The 18,038-nt window shown below is 40.6% G+C and overlaps 2 protein-coding genes across 2 annotated transcripts in view; one reads left to right on the plus strand and one right to left on the minus strand.

Moving 5' to 3' along the window:
- Nucleotides 1-4,644: 4,644 nt before the first annotated feature.
- Nucleotides 4,645-12,696, minus strand: WDR12 (WD repeat domain 12). Its single transcript, XM_053982829.1, has 13 exons — nucleotides 12,573-12,696; nucleotides 12,397-12,491; nucleotides 11,247-11,341; nucleotides 10,488-10,594; nucleotides 9,548-9,663; nucleotides 9,000-9,154; nucleotides 8,300-8,345; nucleotides 8,035-8,120; nucleotides 7,708-7,848; nucleotides 7,487-7,592; nucleotides 6,434-6,566; nucleotides 5,826-5,898; nucleotides 4,645-5,102 (listed from the first exon to the last, which is right to left on the minus strand). Exons 1-13 carry the CDS (start codon nucleotides 12,611-12,613, stop codon nucleotides 5,025-5,027), a joined length of 1,272 nt encoding a protein of 423 aa, XP_053838804.1. The 5' UTR covers nucleotides 12,614-12,696; the 3' UTR covers nucleotides 4,645-5,024.
- A 122-nt stretch (nucleotides 12,697-12,818) lies between these two features.
- Nucleotides 12,819-18,038, plus strand: part of CARF (calcium responsive transcription factor) — a 30,432-nt gene continuing 25,212 nt past the window's right edge. The window contains exons 1-2 of the mRNA XM_053982401.1: nucleotides 12,819-12,849; nucleotides 16,564-16,685. Coding sequence (XP_053838376.1) covers nucleotides 12,819-12,849; nucleotides 16,564-16,685 — 153 coding nt within the window. The remainder of the gene's footprint in view (nucleotides 12,850-16,563; nucleotides 16,686-18,038) is intronic.

Consider the following 18,038-nt stretch of genomic DNA (forward strand, 5'->3'; position numbering starts at 1 on the left):
TGCCACACCTTTCAGACTTTGGTTCAGTCCATGTTCTGAGCAGATGGCTCTGGGTGTCCACATCCACTGCTCAATCAGTAGTGTGCCTAAGGCTTGGAATGACACAAATAAGGAATTTATGTCAGCTGGTAGCCTTCGATGCTGCAAGTATTTTAAAAAAGGAGAGTGTAGCTTATTTGGTGTTATAATCCTCCTGATCCCCAAACAAGTCCACATAACAAAGAATTCTCAGTCTGGCTGCCAGACCCTGTGGTAACACTTTGGTTACTGAAGCAAACTCAAACCTAAGTGTGTGCATGGATGTGTGCACAGATATGGTGGCACCTTCCTCTCTGGTGCTGAACAGCTTCAGAAAACAACAATGTCCTTCTAACACTTGATACCATTTTTGGGCTTTTCAAATGATACAGGCAACTGAGGGTTCCCTGTTGAAAGTAACTAGTACTTGTTATTGGCTAGGAAAATGAGCCATTTTCATGTATTGATATTCCAACTATTAATTCATACTGACTCTCCTCATGGTCCATAGGTTGATCACTAATTTGTCATCCAGCTCTGCATTAGATGTTACCACATAATCATGTTCATTCTTTAGTGAATGAATCAATTCCCAGTATTTCTTCTGTGCTTTGTCAGCTTTTTTTTTTTTTTTTTTTTACCTGTCTTGGGAGCAGAAATCCATGAGAGATTTCTAATTGTGCATTGTGCATGTGTGTATAACAGACTTGAATAGTTTTCAAGAACTGGGATAGAGAGAGAGTTAAAGTAGAGGAATTAATTCACTGAGCATTTCCTGAAGGCTCTTCCAAGGGATTTCAGCTGTCTTTCACATGCAGTTTAGAACAGCTGTGGTCTGACTGAAGGTCAGTACTTCCCTATTCTAAATTTATAGACCATAGACAGTAGGAAGTGTGATGGGGGGACTTTTGGATAAGCAATATAGATTACTGGGATGTTTTGCTATAACTAGCTTATCATGTTTCTCCATACAGCTTTTTGTGAGTTCTGGTTTGCATTCAGAGGTTATTTCAAACTTTTAAGAAATTTCTTTGCTTAAATTATACATTATAGGCTGAATGTGTAAGTACTAATCACAGAGCATTTATTTCAATGTTTATTTAGTTCCACATTGTTTTTCTACTGAGATCCCCTGTTGGTCACAGGCTGCTAGTTTTCCAATGGAATAGATTGCAAAGACATGGAAAATCAACATTTTGAAGTTTCAAGTATGAATATTGAAATTGCTACAGAAATTTACATTTTTGTGGTTTGAGTTATGTTTTTAGCATTCCCTACAGCACATGTCTTGATTTGGATGGCTTGATAGACTCATCCAGACTGAGCAGCTGTCTTTCCTAGACCAGACTTAGCCAACTTCTCACTGGCAGCTGAAAAGCCACTTATTTCATGCAATTTACAGGCCAATTGAAATTGGTTTTCATGACAACTAATTTCAACCCAAGTTTTGCCTGTAATTTGAGATCTCTGCCAACGAGCTTACATCAAACAAAATTGTTGATTCAAACTTGATGGGACTTTTTTGGCATATAAATTGCAATGTAAGCTACTACAATTTGTTGTTAACCAATGAAGTATCTGTGCAGGTTGCTGTAGCCTTGTGCTTCTCAAATTCAAGCAGGGTGTTAATCCATAAACTGCATTTACCCCTGTACTGGGGTGTGTCAGGGCCAGCTTGGCAGCCCCATTCAGATAGAGAGTAGAAATCTGAAGTGTGTTGACCTAGTTCTCATTAAGTTTTATTCTGATAAAACCTTTTGCCTTGCCCACAGCAAGGGAAAAGAGCACATGCTGAAATTTCAGAGAGGTCATGGAACCGATCAGCCTAAATCACATCTACTGCTCATTTGGGACTTTTGTTTGTTGTTTGGAGGGGTTGTTTGGTTTTTTTAAGAATCATGTTTATCATCACACAATTTTGGAGATAATTTGTACCCTCCATAAATTCAGTAATGAGAAAACCTTTAAAAATTCTGCAATTCTTCAAGTTAGATCCACATTTAATAAGACTTAAATCAACATAGGAGTGTAACAAAAGTGTGTTTTTCCTTTGGGAATTTGTGCATGTGCCTATCTTGTGTTTTCTGTTGCAGAAATGTCAGAAAATTCAGGAGAAAACCTCACATCTTAGGAGTTTTCATAAGAAGTGTATTCCTTTATCTTTGTGCTTCGTTCCAACCTTTGTGAAACACTTTTGTTTAAATTGTGGAAGTCACTTTAAGCATATGTAGTTAGATCTGTTTCCCAAGGTATGCGTGCTGAAATCTAGAGTATGTTGAGTTTATCCTGGAAATTTATCAGCCTGTACAAAACCAATCAAAACTTCAGGAAGTTTATCTTTACTAAGGACAAACCTCACCCCAGGCTCTGGACAGTAGGTTGAAAGGGACAGGCAGAGCAGTGCTGGCAGGAGATCTGCATTGTTGGCCGAAACTCATATGTCCACATTATTCACACACACACATTCAGGTTGTGTGTCACTGGAATATTTACTTTACTTAATGTTTCCTTCCCCCTTCCCTTGTTTTTAACTCAATCTCCCAGTTGAGAGAAGACTGAGATTTAAAAAATTAACTAAATGCCAACAATAGAGAAAAACCAGTGCTCTGCCAGGGCTGGCTGTAGGGAAGGGATGGCAGCCATCCAGAAGCAAAGATGAAATTCTCAAAGCAAGAAGAAAGCTGAAAGAACCAGCTGGGTAAAAGGAAACACATGAACAGAAAATGAAAATGTGCCACTAAGCCAGGGACCAAGGAGGTGAAACCCTGTCTTGAACTAATGCTTTTAATGTCTGTCAGTGCATGGTGGTGTTTGAACTGTGTTTAGAGGCAGCACATGTGTGCTGGTGGACAGTTTATGCCAAGTGTCAGTGCAGAATGAAAAGATAGAAACAGAACAATGTGTATTGCACAGCCTCTCAAAAATAAACCAACCCCCACCTCCCATCGATAAAAAAAACAAAAGTAGGTCAATCTTGCAGTAGTTATTATTGTCTTTATTCCCCTCACTTGTAAAATCACATTTATGTTTAAGCAAAATTGGCAATTAGTACATAAAAATTCTTTGCTGTTTTTATTATGCTACTAGGGCACTAGGAATATGCAAAAGTGCTTTTTAGGGGAGGAAAAAAGTATTTTTTGTGAGTAGAGCCACCATCAGCACCTTGATTATGGATTGCCATGTTTTTGACTCATTTCTTCTGCAATTTTAAAATCAACTCATGTTGACTGACCATTGTAATGTCACATGATGATTTTAAATGGAAGGACTGCATGTTCAAAAGGAAAGTCTTATTAAAACATTTTATTTAAGATTACAGGTTATCCAAAGAACCGTCAGCCAAATGTAAAGCGTATTGGTTTCAGGATAATTTATGGACACTGGTAATACAGATATATTAAAAAAATACATTGTACTTACACTGGTATCACTTCATGTAAATAGGGTTTACTTAGTTCCTTGTCTGTTCCTTTGCCACAGTACTTTTCCAGACCAGAGGAGGGTATAAAAATGCTCCTGCTTTTCACTGTGGTCTATCAAAACCTACCTTTTTAGATACATTCTGTGTACTTTTTACAGGTGATAGTAAATGTGATGGATTCACTGAAACTAAAACAACTAATGCCACTGGGTTCGCTTGAGTCTAAATAATATTAGTCTAAGATAGCTGACACTTCAGGTAACATGATCTTTTTTTAAAAGTGTTTTGTAAATCTTTCTGGCAAGGCAAGAAAACCTTATTAAGCTTACTTACCTTGCTTTCGTAAGTCTTTAGACATAGGCATGGAAGTTGTTAGATGCAGTACTTCACTTGCCAAGCAAAGGTATCAGAGATCCTTCCCCTGTCCTTTGCCATTTTCACCAGTTTTGCTCTTTAACACTCCTTACTCAGAACTATATATGTAGTATATATAGTCTATATATAATGATATATATGTATGTCTATATTATAAACCTGGAGGTCAGAGTTCCCACTCTTCAAAGAAAAATTATTAATTTAAGCATTTGACTTGTTAGTGCTGTACAGCTGTTACACTGATTGAAAGCCAAGACATGGGTGAGGATATTCAAGTGTGGTCTCCACACAGTTTAACTGTGCTGGCTGAACATCACATGTATGTAATCTAACAAGCTGCAGCAAAGCTTTTTCATTTGAATGCTGAACTCAAAGCAAAACAACCAGCAGAGAAATTGAGCATGTTTGAATAGTGCTTATCCTCTGTCAACCTAAAAGCTATTGCAACTTTTTGTATCTATTCTTTGTAAGAACAAATTCCTTCTACTTCTGCCTTCTCTGTGTGATTCACCATTGTTTCTACACATCTTTAGGTCCAAGACACCACATTAGTGGTACTACAGCACAACAAATACTGTGGTGCAAGGCTGGCATTCCTATAATCTACAACCCTAATTTATGAGCTACTAAAATATGGAATATTTCATCTGCCAGTAAATCTGTCAAGTTCCTGTATATCATGCTATTTATACTGCACACATACCAAGTATTCATCCTAGAAAGAAGCCTGGGTTCTTACTTAAGAACCAGATCATAAGAACTGCCAACAGCCAGACCGAGAGGAGAGCTGAAATGTCTTTTTTTATCTGAAATGATTCACTAAACCGATGAACTGTTGATAAAAGCTTTATTTTTTTCCCCAACATAAAGCAGGTAAACTCAAAAAATAATTTAGTCAGTGAATAGTTTTTCTGTAAGTATCAGCAAACAGTTTACTTCTTATTAAAAAGGCTATACAAATAGTAATTTAAAAGATGTTAATTCAAAGCCATCAAAAAGGGAGGACCTTTGCTTTGTTTCACATGAATCTCATTTGGGCTTTGCTATTTTTCTGTGACAAATATGGATATAGGTTACCAATACAAAACCAGGAACAGCTCTCTGAGCAACAAACTCATCCTTTCTTCGGAAGTTGATTGTGTAGAGATGCTAATAGAAAGCAACTGCTGCAAAAATCTTTGTTTTTAAAAAGTCTTCTGGCTGTTGACCTTCATGCCCCAACATCAGAGGCTGTAGCTGGGTATCTGTAGCAATACAGTTTGTTGTCTGCTCCTCCACTCAGTAACAACTGATGAGAGAAGGAAACGGTGATTAAAATCAGAACTAAGCAAAATAAGTACAAAGAAGTTAAGGACTCAATTTTTCTTTCCTTTATAAAAAGCAGTAGTGAATAATGAACTGTTAATGCGTGACTAAAACCCAGAATCAAAGTGCAGAAGCAACTTTGTCTCTTACTCTCCTCTTAAAATTAGAAGTGAAACTTGTGTAGGAAAGCTGCTAAAGCTTTTCCTGACTTTTACGGTGAATAGGAGCCACACTGAGAATCTTGAACATTCACAGAATGGGGTTTTTTGGTAATTTTAAATACATGTGTACCACTGCAGTAGCAGAACAGCTTGCTATAGAGGATTATACAGTTTCCCCTTCTACATGCACTGACTGCCACGCCCCAGCTTTACTTCATGCTTTAATCCCAATGGCAGAAGGCTACCTTGGAACATGTGTTTTGTGGGTAAGGTGCAGGGCTGTTCTTGATTCTCCTTGTTTGGAATATCACTATAATGCTCAGTTAAAGCCACAGATGTACTGCTCCCACCCTTCCCCTTTGCAGAGTGTAGGTTCATGCTGCAGTGCCTGGGACATCGCCACCCAGACATCAAACACAGCACAACTACAACTGCCTGTCCTCTTCTAGCTTTAAGCATAAGGAGCTAACAGCCCATGACTGCTTTCAGCTCTCTTCTTAAACACCATGCATATAAATCAAGTAACTTGCTCTTCAGATTCTTACCCCTGCTTCTGTCCAGTCCACACACAAAACCTTGTCTTCATGAGCAGCCAAGTCATACAGAGGAGCTTTGCAGCTAGTGAAAAACAGGTTTGAAGTTATGTGAGCCATCACAGACAACAACTGTTCCCAGGGAGAAATGCTATCCCAATGCTATCAAACAGATGTGGTCAAGCAGTTATAAACACGTTGAGAGAGTACAGACATTGACCATCTGTGATGCTTCCTCTGCTTTCCCCAGAGCCAATCACATCAGTATTATCCTCTCCTACATCCCCAAAGAGGAAAGCAGCAGCATTTTTCATCTGCTTGCAAACAACTTTGAGACTGAAATTCAATCAGCTGTTAGGAAGAATTTATTATTTATTATAACTTCCTTCTTCCATGTGTAGATGCTGCTCAACAACTTATGTTTTCCAGCCCCCCTGTGGTAAACTACCAGTATTTTTCTCCCTTTTATTATATGGTTGACTTCCAAAACCTAGAGGGTTTTCACAAATACCACAGGTGTTTCCACTGAATGTCTCTGACTGCTTTTGTGTTTTGTGAGGAGTGGTTCACCCTGTAAGCTTACACGCCTTTGAACAGCAACAAACACAGGTTTATTTTACCTCCTTGTGTCCCAAAGCTTCACAATGTTGTCCAGAGAACCAGAGATCAGCTGATGCTCATGGGTAGGTGACCACTTCACAGATGTCACCCAGCCTGTGTGAGAAGTCAGAGACAGGAGAACCAAAGAGCCATCTGAATAGAAAGAGGAAAAAGCACAGACATTAGCAGATGCTGAAACCAGCACTTTGAAGATGCTTACAAAATCCAGTGCAATTGCAATTCAAGTTAAGTGTTACATGAACTCTAAATAAAATGAACAAAAATGTAAGCCACACAAGTTTTGGGAAAGACAAAAACCCAAAGAAACAATCCCAACCAAACAAAAAAGAAACCAACCTCAAACCACTCAAAATATATTTTCTTGTCACTAAACTTCCTTTTCAAAGATTTTTTTTTAAAGCAAACAAAAAAAATTGCTTTTATTAACAACATGGAATATGCTAGTCAACTTTGGATTAGATTTACAGAAGCTAAACAAGTAAATGTTATTTACTATTTGTGGCCTTCCAGTACCTGAACAGAGGCTACAAAAAGAGATGTGTTCAAGGCCAGGCTGGGTGGGGCTCTGAGCAATCTGCTGTGACGGAAGGAGTCCCTGCCCAGAGTAGGATCATCTTTAAGGTCCCTTCCAACCCAGACCATTCTATGAAATGTGTCTATGAAAATAAATCTGATAGGCTCAGTCATAATATCTGTAATTCCATCTGTTTATGAAATATGGTACCATGCCTAAGTGACTACTGTTTCACTTGAATGATTATCAGACCAGCCTCTGTCTGAACCTTACAATAAAAACTCCATTCTGCAACTGCACAGTTGAACGTTCATTAGTAAGTTTAAAAAAAAGATAATAACTTCTAAATTATTAAGTAAGACATTAAAACAAGTCTTGCACCAGAATACAGAAAATAGATGTAAGCTTTGTATCTAATAAAAGCCCCCAAATGGCTGGTTTAAAGCAGAGGGACCAGAAAAGTTTGTGAGACGACTCTTGACAGGACAAAGTTCTGATTTTGGAGAAAATCTTTGAGACCATGCATGTTTAAGCTCACCTTTGCTGCGAGGATCCCATAGTCTGATATGTCTGTCAGTGCTCCCTGATGCAAGACGTCGACACAGGGGTGAGTAGGAGACAGAATTAAACACTTTGTTTCCTGTCTGTCAGTAAAGAAAATAATAACTCTTAAGACAGGAGCTACTATTTTGCACAGCTCTTTCTTTTTCTCTGAACTGGACTTCAGCTGGACCTACAGCCAGAGTATAATGATCTCACCAAAGTAGATTTGAGATCTCCAGTCTCAGCATCCCAGAGTTTAATGGTGTGGTCCCATGATGCACTGCAAATTTCTTCAGCATCTGACCACAACACAGAGGAGATGGCTTCTGTGTGGCCAGAGAGGGTTGCCAGGGGAGTCTAGAATTTAATGGGGACAGATTTGAGTAAGTTATCAAAAAAATCTATTATTTCAACAAATAAAAGAGTCTGATTATCCTGAGACATACCAGCAGAAGTTTTAAAGTCACCTTTAGCAAAGAGAAATTATTTGTTGTGGCTACACTTATAAAGAAAAATCCTGGACAAACCCAGACCTCATCTTACCCTTGTCAGTCCAAGCTGTTCAGTTTTCTGCTTTTTCCGTGGTCTGTTAGCTGCTTCTTCCATTTCGTCCTCTTCATCTGTAGGTACTGGGACAGAAGACAAGCAGACTTGAGCTACAGATTTTTGAATTCCATCTCCATGTAAGTAAATAAGGAAATCCCCATATTTATGGCGCCGTCATGCAGGTGATAACAAGATCTGAAATTGTGTAATTAACCAAACCAGTAACTCAGCATAGTGATGTATAACCTTACAAACATCTTACCTGCAGACCAGATCTTTAACATCTTATCCCAGGATCCACTGCAGAACTGCATGAACAGAAACATTTTGTTAAATGTTGATCCATATAGACCTTGGAAGAGAGACCTGCTTGAAAAACGGGTTTATAGCACAGAAGTAACAGTGCTGGGCTCCTAAAATCCCCCTCAAAATGCATCGAATTATTTTTTACTTCCTTTGTAGGAAAAATATCTACAAAATACCTATTTCCTTCAGCACCAAAAAGTTTGACTTTAAACTGTCTGATATTGAGTCAAGCTGGGAGCAATAACTCTACTTTTGGTGGGAGTGCTCATAACTGCTGAATTTTTGGGTGAAGGGAAATAACCTCTTTACCACCTGCTTTTTCCAAGAACTCTGGAAATTTTTTCCCACCAAAGTCATCAAAAAAATTTAGGTCAAATTTGAAAATAGTTCATTATAGCATACAATTCTAATTCATTTAAAGTAAAATATACTTTAAATTTTAACTTCTAAACGAAATGATTTTGTGATTCTGTGGTTTAGCATTGATGTGACACTCCTAATTCTCAATAACCACCACTTATAACAAGACTGGAAAATTATCACTGTTGCATAAAATCACAATGATTAATACCCATGGCAAGGGCAAAACCAGGATTTTTGAGGTACAGACTGCTAAATCCCAAAAACACAAAGGTTTCTTTCCAGAAGTCACTTACTTTAGTTCTTGTACAATCAACAGCCACAGACTCGACACTGCCAGCGTGTCCCCTGCAGCAGTGAAGGGCTTTCACTTTGTTTTTCTCCACGTTCCACTCCCAGAGCAGGACAGTTTGGTCCATGGAAGCACTGAGTAACAGGCACGATAAACTATCTGAGGAAGAAAAAAGTTACACTCACACCCAACTCAGCTTTCCAATGTCTTTATAAATAATTATTCTAATCCTAGAAGAAACAGCAGATAGACAGAAGCTCATACGTATTTCAGTTTACATCATGTTACTCTGCAAGTACAAGTAATATAACTACATATACACCAGTACTTGCTAATGGAGACTGCAAGGTGGATAGACAACAATCATCTTAAAGTAACTATATTCATTATTGTCAAAGGACTATTTTATGCACACCATGATTTAATTTCTTACACCACTGGCAGAGATTGAAATAATTACATTTAGATAATTTAATATTCATCGTTAAGGAATGCTAACATTTCTCCCCCAGTAGATCAAACTGCTACTATTCCCCTGCTACATATACTGACCTTGCTTCACCCACGCCACATCCTTCACTACTTCTGTGTGCCCAGCTATTGTCATGATGGATTTTCCTTCCACAGACCAGATCCGAGCAGTCTGATCGTAGCAGCCAGTTAATATCCTACAGGGTACAGCATTGGAAACATCTTTGTCTTTAAGACCAACAAATGTTTTTATGAAATTAAGCCCAACCAGAAACTTGGAAAACCATTAGCACAGTAACTGGTTTAAAAGAAACAGCTTGAAAGAGGAAAAAAATATCTTTTTGCTACAGAGCAAAGCTTCATTAAAGCCTTGTAACTGGGAGGCCAAGTGTACAGGCTGGAAAGACAAGGAGTGAGAGTACTGTGTGTTCTGGCTGGTGGGACTTAAGATCCCTTTTATAACTTACATAATTCAAAACTTAATTTGTTAGTTTTAGTATGTTGCCAGAGGTTCTCAAAGCATTTTCAAATCTCTAGTTAATATATGAACTTTACCTAGCTGATTGGGAAATGAATGTGAAAATACAGTAGAAAAAGGCAATTATGCCTCTTTGGCTTTTTTTCAGGAAAATCTCTGCAGAAAGGTATGCTATTCTATTTGTTGCTAATGGGCGTCACGTTGGAAGTCAAGAGTTTAAGCAAAAAAGAGTAATGAGGAAAACTTGTTTTCCTTTAAGAAAAAGGATACTAAACAGCATTTGTTTTGTTCATTTGTATAAGCAGCATCTCAAGTTCAGTGTCTCTAGCTGTTTTCTATCTATCACTGTCATGACAGTGCAACCAGTGAACTGCTTACAAAACCAAGTAGCTGAGTGACTTTGACAGGTTAAAAAAAAATAAAGAAAAGAGGGGGAAAAAAACCCACCCAAGGGATTATTAAAGAAAAAAATACTGCTCTATTTGATACCATGGGGGAACATGAATAAGCAAGACAAAACTTATGACTGGCTTAGTGTAGTACCATTCTTCAGTGGCTTGAACAGAACTGATCCAGTCATCATGGAAGATGCATTCTTCTGGCTGAGGGGCCATGTATTTCTCCACATACTCTATTTCCACCACTTCTTCCTGAGCTCACAGACAAAATATTTATTTAGTGATGTTCTGTGGTTTTGGTTTATTTAATCACTAACAGTAAAATTTAACTGTAGTGTGGCACAAATATACAAGTTTATTGAGCAAAGGTCTTGGTATCCAAGTCCTTCACCACATCAGTACAACAAAAGTATTTAGAAAAAAAGTGTGAATTACATTTCTTTACATATTTTTATCAAATTACTATTAATAGCAAGCTGGTAGCAAAAAAAAAAGTTATTTCAGTCTTCTTACATTCTTCTCCTTCTATATTTACTAATACAAAACTGGTGTCTAAAACACTGCAACATTTTCTAGAGGGAATATTAAACATCCCCATTATCCCCCACCATAAGAGACAAAAATGTATTAATGATGAACTGAGTAAGAGAAGAATTTCTCCTCTGAACTGTACACAGACAAGAGACTGGATAACAATCCTTGCACTGCTCTGTCTGCAGTCTCTAATCACTGCAGTTCATAATGGATTTAAAAATATAGGGAATTCTCCTGGGAAAGTAAGAAAAGAAATGAAACTGAGCAAGGAAATCTACCTAGCCGACAGTGTAATATCTAAAGCAGATTGAAGTACACTGACTAAGTCTGTTCTACTGTCCAAGAAGGGGAGACACTGAGTATGACTTACTGTGGAAATATTTTCCATTTCCATGTGTGTGACCAGTGGCAATCGCAAGAACTGGCCATTGATAAGGAAGTCAAATTCCACATACTTGTGATCCGCTGAAACAAATTGGGAAAAATCAATGTTCAGGAGTCACTATTTATTTGATACCATCAAGAACGCCATAATTTTGTGACTGGTTCAGGAAAATGGAGCCAGGAAGAGTTTAAAAAAGACCCAAACATAAACAACCCCCATAAACCCCAAAATAAATGACAACAAGAACAAAAACCCCAACCAATTAGTGTCTTCTCCCAGTTTTAAGTGGGCAGTCTATCACTTCCACAGGATTATTTAAGTTAAGAGGAAAGAAAATTTGCTGTTGGGGTTCAGAGAGTTATTTGCCTCTTATTGTACTTTCTCTGTAGCTCTGTGTAATCAAACCCCAGCGGTGCTTCCTGATTGTTCTGTAGGTATCTTGCCACTTGTTACCACCAGCTAGACCCCTGTATTTGTAGCAGCAGTAGGAAAATCCTAAGAACTTTTGGTTCATATTTCTCCCTTTGTAATGGCATAAATGACAAAGGCTCTGCGTTTTGGCAGAAGCACTCCACTGTGCACCAGTTTTCTGTTCAAGATTGTTTGCAATGTCATGGGTGGAAAGCAACTTGCAAAAGCAAGAGTATAATACCACTGACCCAGTTTCTTATAGAATTTGGGATTTTCCAACAACATCTGACAAGTGTCTTTCCCCAGATCAGCTTTCGAGTCAGTCGGCCCATTTCAGCACCGACAGAATAGCTGAGGTTTTCTTAAAGGCTGTTATAAAACCGAAACCTCTGGTTTCATTAGTTCTTGTGGCAGGTTTTGGGCAACATTTCCATTCCCATCTGCTGCGGCAGCCTGGCCTGTGGCGCCGGGCACACACAGTATTCCAGCCTCTGGTCCATTTCTCCTGGGAATGCCCAGCAGCGCCGGTACCCGCAGCGTTTCAGATCAAGTTCCAGGAGCGCCTCACCGTAGGCAGCCAGGCCAAAGCAGCGGGGCAGGACCGGCTCGGGCTGTCGCCGTCCCCGCCGAGACCCCGGCTCTGACAGCCCGCGCGGGGCCGGGCCCGGCCCGGGGACACGGGGGACGCCGGGCTCCGAGGGACCGCCCCCGCCGCGGGACCTACCGTGCGCTGCCGCCAGCAGCTTGTTGATGAGCTGGCTGAGGTCGGTGGTCTCGGAGGTCGCGGGCACCGAGAAGGGCACATCCTCCACGGCGAACCTGCGGGCACAGCGCTCCGTTACCGCCTCTGCGTCACCCGCTCCCGAACCCACCCCCGGCCCGGGAGGGGAGGCCGCTCACCTGCGGTTCTCGGTGCGGAACCGCGCCGTGAGCTGCGCCATCGCCGCTGCCGTCGCCGATACCGGCCCCGACCACGTGTCGCGGCGCGGCCCGGCCGAGCCCCCCGCGGGACCGCGCACCGCCCGCGTGCCGCGCGCCCGCCGCGCTCCCGAGAGGCCGCGCGCCGCCGCCTTCCCGGCGCCCCCCGCGCGCCCCCGCCCCGCTCCGCGCTGAGGGCGGGCGCGCGTGCGCGGAGCGGAGGCGCGCATGGCGGCGGGGCTGCGGGAGCCCAGCCCAGGTGCAGTAACGCGGCTCCGGCATCTCCCCCCGGGCCGCCGCGACGGGGCCCCGGCCGGTGTTTTCGGCCGCCCCCGCCGCGGGGCTGTGGTGCCGAGGGGTGCGACGTGCGCGGGCTGAGGCACCCTCCGCGCTCTTCAGGGCTGGGGCGCGGGGCGCGTTCCGGGGTCCCTCGCAGGTGCGGGAGCGGCTCCTGTGGCCGCTCCTGAGCGCGGCCGCCCGCGCTGCCGGGCTGTGCCCGGGCGGGGCAGTGCCCCGTGTGGCGGCCGGGGTCGCTGGAGTGCTGGTCTCTGCCTGGAGTCACTCGGGTTGTGTTTCTCTGCATGTCAAGCGGCAACACCCTCAATAAACTGCCTGCTAGAAGTAATAAACCCAACGCGCGGTGGACTTAAGAAAGAAGCTGTAAGTGAGTTTGGTGTTTTGGGAGAAAGCTGCTGGTGTGAGGACGTGCTGTTGATAAATTGCGCTGTTGGTAAATTTTTTTCCCCCACCTTTTTGACAGTCCTTCGTGCCCTCGGGGGAACAGCTGGGGTTTCCCTGAGTGGTGACTCGGTTTTGGTGACTCCGCTTGTTGGAGCGGGCGGGTGTTGAGTGTTCGCTGTTTCGTGAGACTCTGCAATCTCATCTATTTCTTAAACATACTTCACAGACCTAACGTTGTTTGTCAGCGAAATTGACACAGCTGCATTTTCCAGTTATTGGCGTTGTCTACAAAAAAATGACTTGAGAAACCTTTTAAGTGTGAGTCCCCAGATCTTCTCTGTATTCTTAACAGCATCTGCCTCCTCTTCCGTGATAGAGATAATGCTAAATCTCAAACCTGGTACAAGCTGACAAAGCTAGTTTTAACTCCTTTACTGGGGAGTATCACTATGCCCTAATTTCCTCCCTCATATGTTTTACTGTAATTCATGCCTTTGTGAATTTGTGCCACTGTGAATGGTTGTAGAGAATGCCCTCAGAGGGAGGTTTATCAGACAGTGTATTTTGATTGCTGTAAGCTATGCAATTATCCAAAGTCTTCTTATAAAACCTCTGCAACATCTTGCAGAAAACCCAAAGGAGATTGATGATGAAGCATTCAACTGTATGTATTTTCTGTTAAGTATAACCAACACCCTGCATACAGTGCTCATGATGGTTATCATGTTTGCCTGTGGTAGCAGTTTCTGTGGCTGCTTGCTGTCTTTGTAGAGGTGAACCTGGGACAACAATGGCCCTAGATTTCCCTGTATTTGAGAAAAATGCTTCCCAAATGGGAGCAGGGTGAAGGAAGTAGACCTGTGGCGTTAAAATACACTAACCCATGTGTTGGAAATGGCCCTGGAATGCTGGACTCGGGAAGCAGCCTATAAAGTGGAAGGAGTGAAGTTAAGGCTAAAGCTGAGGCATAGGGAACTGCCTGTGTGCTTTGAGGATGCAGCTCTTGTTCCCACTGTATGCTCACATTGAGCTTCCACATTTCTCCTTCAGCCGACTGTTAAATGTGTGGTACACTGGTGTTGCAGCGGGAATTTTTGTGGTGTTCACTTAATGTTTATGAAGAGATACTTACATGTTATTTACACGTTCACGACACAGTATCCGTATACATATGTATTTGTGTATACCTGAATATACAGGATTTAACTCTCCTGTTAGGGGAATTGGTCAGCAATATTTATATGACTATAAGATTTATTAACTGTGTATGTACTTGTACACCTCTGTAGAAGCATATTTCTTTAAGGAAAAAAAAATAATCTTGTGTGTTGTTGCACACAAGCACTTAGGTTAATGAAGCCTGGATGGTTAAACCATGAAGTTGATTTTCCAAGTGATGTGTGTGCCAGTGGTTTGCCTGGCTTACAACAGTGATTAGACAAAATCATGGGGCAAAATTGTACCACAGGGATTATTTTAAACACAAATATAAAACTTCAGGTATTTATAGGCTGCTTATGAAAGGAAGCTGGATAAATATCGCTGTGTATTTACCTTACTGCTGGATTTTTCTCCCTGAGCTTTGTTATTAACTATTGTTAGATACAGGATGTTGGGCTGCTGGGGTCATTGGTCTGTCCCCAAAAAGCTGTCCTTGTGTTCTGTTGTTGGGTTCCAGCATGCTCAGAGTACATGTTATCAGTATGCCTGGAACAAACTCAGTTTATCTCAAAGAACTAAATGTGCTGCTTTTGCAAAAGTGCTGTCTCTTCTTTACATCTTTGAACTTAGAGGAAATGGTTGAGTGATGATGAAATCTAGTTTTCTGAGGTTTGTTTTTTTTTTTCCCATTTGCTGCTAAGATACTTCAGACATTTTAACTGAAACATCTTATAATTGTTCTGAAATCCAAAGCTCAAAAATATTTAGCAAACATGATGTAACTTCATTTGGAACTTGGTCTGGAGTGTCATCACTTGAAAATTGAATGGAAAAATAAATCTGCTTTAGATTAAAGTATTAATATATTGAGCATATGAGCTGCTTAACTTCTCAATGTTGTTTGTATCAGCAGGATGCTTTATTCAGCTTCAAAAGCCAAGGAGATGTGGATTTATTTTGCCTTTGTGTCCTTTATACCTTTGCAAAGCAGAATAAATCTGTGCTTTAAGAGTTGTACAGTTCTTTTGAAGTTGCTCTCTAGCCTGTTACAGTCTCCTTACGAAAGCTGTAAACAGTTGAAATACCACAGCCAAGAAGGTCCATCTTGAGGAATTTACTTGCGTGGTGTGGTGAAGATACAGCTGGTAGGAGTCATGTGCTAATATAATGCAGCCTGTCTTTAAAATAAAATAGTGAAGGGGAAAATCGTGACCACCCTTCCCCCTCCTTCACCCCAAACTACAGGAATTAAGTTTTCTTCTGTTCAGTTGGGTATGTTATGTGTGTAGTCTTATGTATGTAAACTCTTGTTAGGTAGGGGCCAATTTAATTGTAATTTTGTCCTGCTGCTTGTGGATGTTTGGGATTGGTCGCTGCTTTAAAGGGTGTGTTGTGTGCATGACAAGCATTATCCAGTGGATGTGGCAATTCACTGTCCAATATTATCTGTCTGTTTGAAGGTTTGTAGTGGGCAGCTGAGTATCTTGAAGCTTTCTTTGGGATAGGAGGTAGATCTCTGGAGTGCTGGGATCTCTGTCTTTTTGTCTTTCACCATGTGATTAATGCCAAATTTTGTTTTACATCTCTGATGGTTTTTTCTGCCCAAAGCATACCACTGTAGACTACGAGTAGTAATTTTATTTCTTTTATATGCTGTCTTTTAAGCCTTAAAACAAATTGATTTGCTTCAAGATGTCTGCATGACAGAGTTGCATAATGCAAATTCTGTCTGGTGATTATGGAAGAAGGTGACTAATGTATTTATAAAGCACTGCTGGCATATGCTTAAATATCAAGTGTTCTCTAGATGTGTGTGGTTGTTAGTTCAGTGCTTTTGGACATATTCAGATGAAAATCGTGGGAGGGTGCATGTGTGTTTTGTATCTCTGTATGCAATGACAAATCAAGCAAATTGTCTCATATAAAAGGCTAAGCTGTACTCCTGGAGCAACACACTGGAATTTTTCTGCAGTGAGTAATAATGTGATAAGGAGGGAAGGGTTTATTGAGAACTTTGCTGTTATCTTGCAGCAGCATTAGAACTTGTAATGCTAAATTTGTAAGACCTGAAAACAACACCTGCGGCAATCTCCTGGCAGAAGGCTAAAATGAACTTTTATAACTTTTTCAGGTCACCTTGTAATGGAAGACAGTGGAGCTGACCATGATATTGCTATGGAAGGATCTAACGATTTGCTCATAGGCAGCTGTAATGGTACAGGAGAATCAGAAACAAATTATCAGATTTTTCAGGTAAGGTATGAATGCTTTGTCCTTGTAGATGCTTCCTTTGCATCCACTCTGATGAGTTTCAAATATGCTATTTCATCAATGCAGGATTTTTTTTTTTCTTGCCTTTAGAGTAATACATAGTATCTTTTGAGAAAGTGCATCCTTCCCTTGGATTCCTGTGCCATTCAGTTTTGAACTGATGACTATCCAGATGTTACACGTAATGACAGCCTTCAGTAATTATGTCCTGCTATGGTGCTGAAGAAATGCATGTTTTATTTTGTTGACCCTTTAAAAAAGAATGCTTTATGGCATACACTGGAGTAGGAGAGGTTCAAGACAAGTGAAAATGAGGTGGCATTGCTTAGTGACCAAATGTGACAAATAAAGAGTCCAGGGACACAGGACACTGTGTATGTATTGAGGGAGAGGAGTCATTCATGTTTTTTTTATCAGATACTGCCAGATCTTCTTATTTGGGGAGATTTCTGGGCATGAATGCTCTTCTGCAGAATGTTTTTCTAACATAAAATATAATTCAGGTAGTGATTTACTTGTGTGCTTATGGTCTCTGCACAATGTCTAATACAACAGGTGCCATTTGTTTGTTGCTGCTTTTCTGCTGTTGTTCACTGTAGACAGTTTCAGCACAGAAGATTTATACCTGCAGAATTTTTGATGAAGTTATTTAAATCAAATCTGACTTTTATATAAAATTTAGAAACATTTTTCCTCAGTCTTTGATTTGTAGTGTATTAATTTTTGTCGCAAAAACGTCAGAGTTGTTTGTGCAGTTGCTGCAAGAGATGCAACAAATTGCAGCCCTTCTTGCATTGGCCAAATGACACCTTGACATGTTGTTGTACACAAGGACTGCCTATTTTTCCATTATTTTTACATGCTTAATGTTTGTGTTGTCAGAGTTTCAACAAGTCAAGTATTTATGCCTATGCTCTTAAATTTAATGAAAATGGCATGTACTCTAGGACTTCTGTTCTGCAAACTTGATGCAGATACACTTTATTTCTTTAAGATTTTGAAACTCTGATTCTTGGCCTTGAATCGGAGGTTGTGTTGCTTGTGTTTCTTCTGTGGTAAAGAATTCTAAAAATGTGTAGAGATTTTTTTTCTTCATAGCTAAATGAATGTATGGAAAGGCCAAGTGAAATAATGTCTAGGATTTCTTCTGAAATCAAATCAAGTTGGTGACTATTTTACAGTTTTGGTTTAGGTATAATTCTTCTCAGTTTCTGGGCAGACTTGAGGTGTTTTAAAGTGATACATGGTTTTGGGGAGCAGATTTTGAGCAAAAGGGATTTTCTTTTGTCTTAGTAGAGAGACTTCATTCTAAGAAGCAGGAATATGATTAATTTT

The sequence above is a fragment of the Vidua macroura genome, chromosome 7 (assembly GCF_024509145.1).
Source record: "Vidua macroura isolate BioBank_ID:100142 chromosome 7, ASM2450914v1, whole genome shotgun sequence".
NCBI lineage: Eukaryota > Metazoa > Chordata > Aves > Passeriformes > Viduidae > Vidua > Vidua macroura.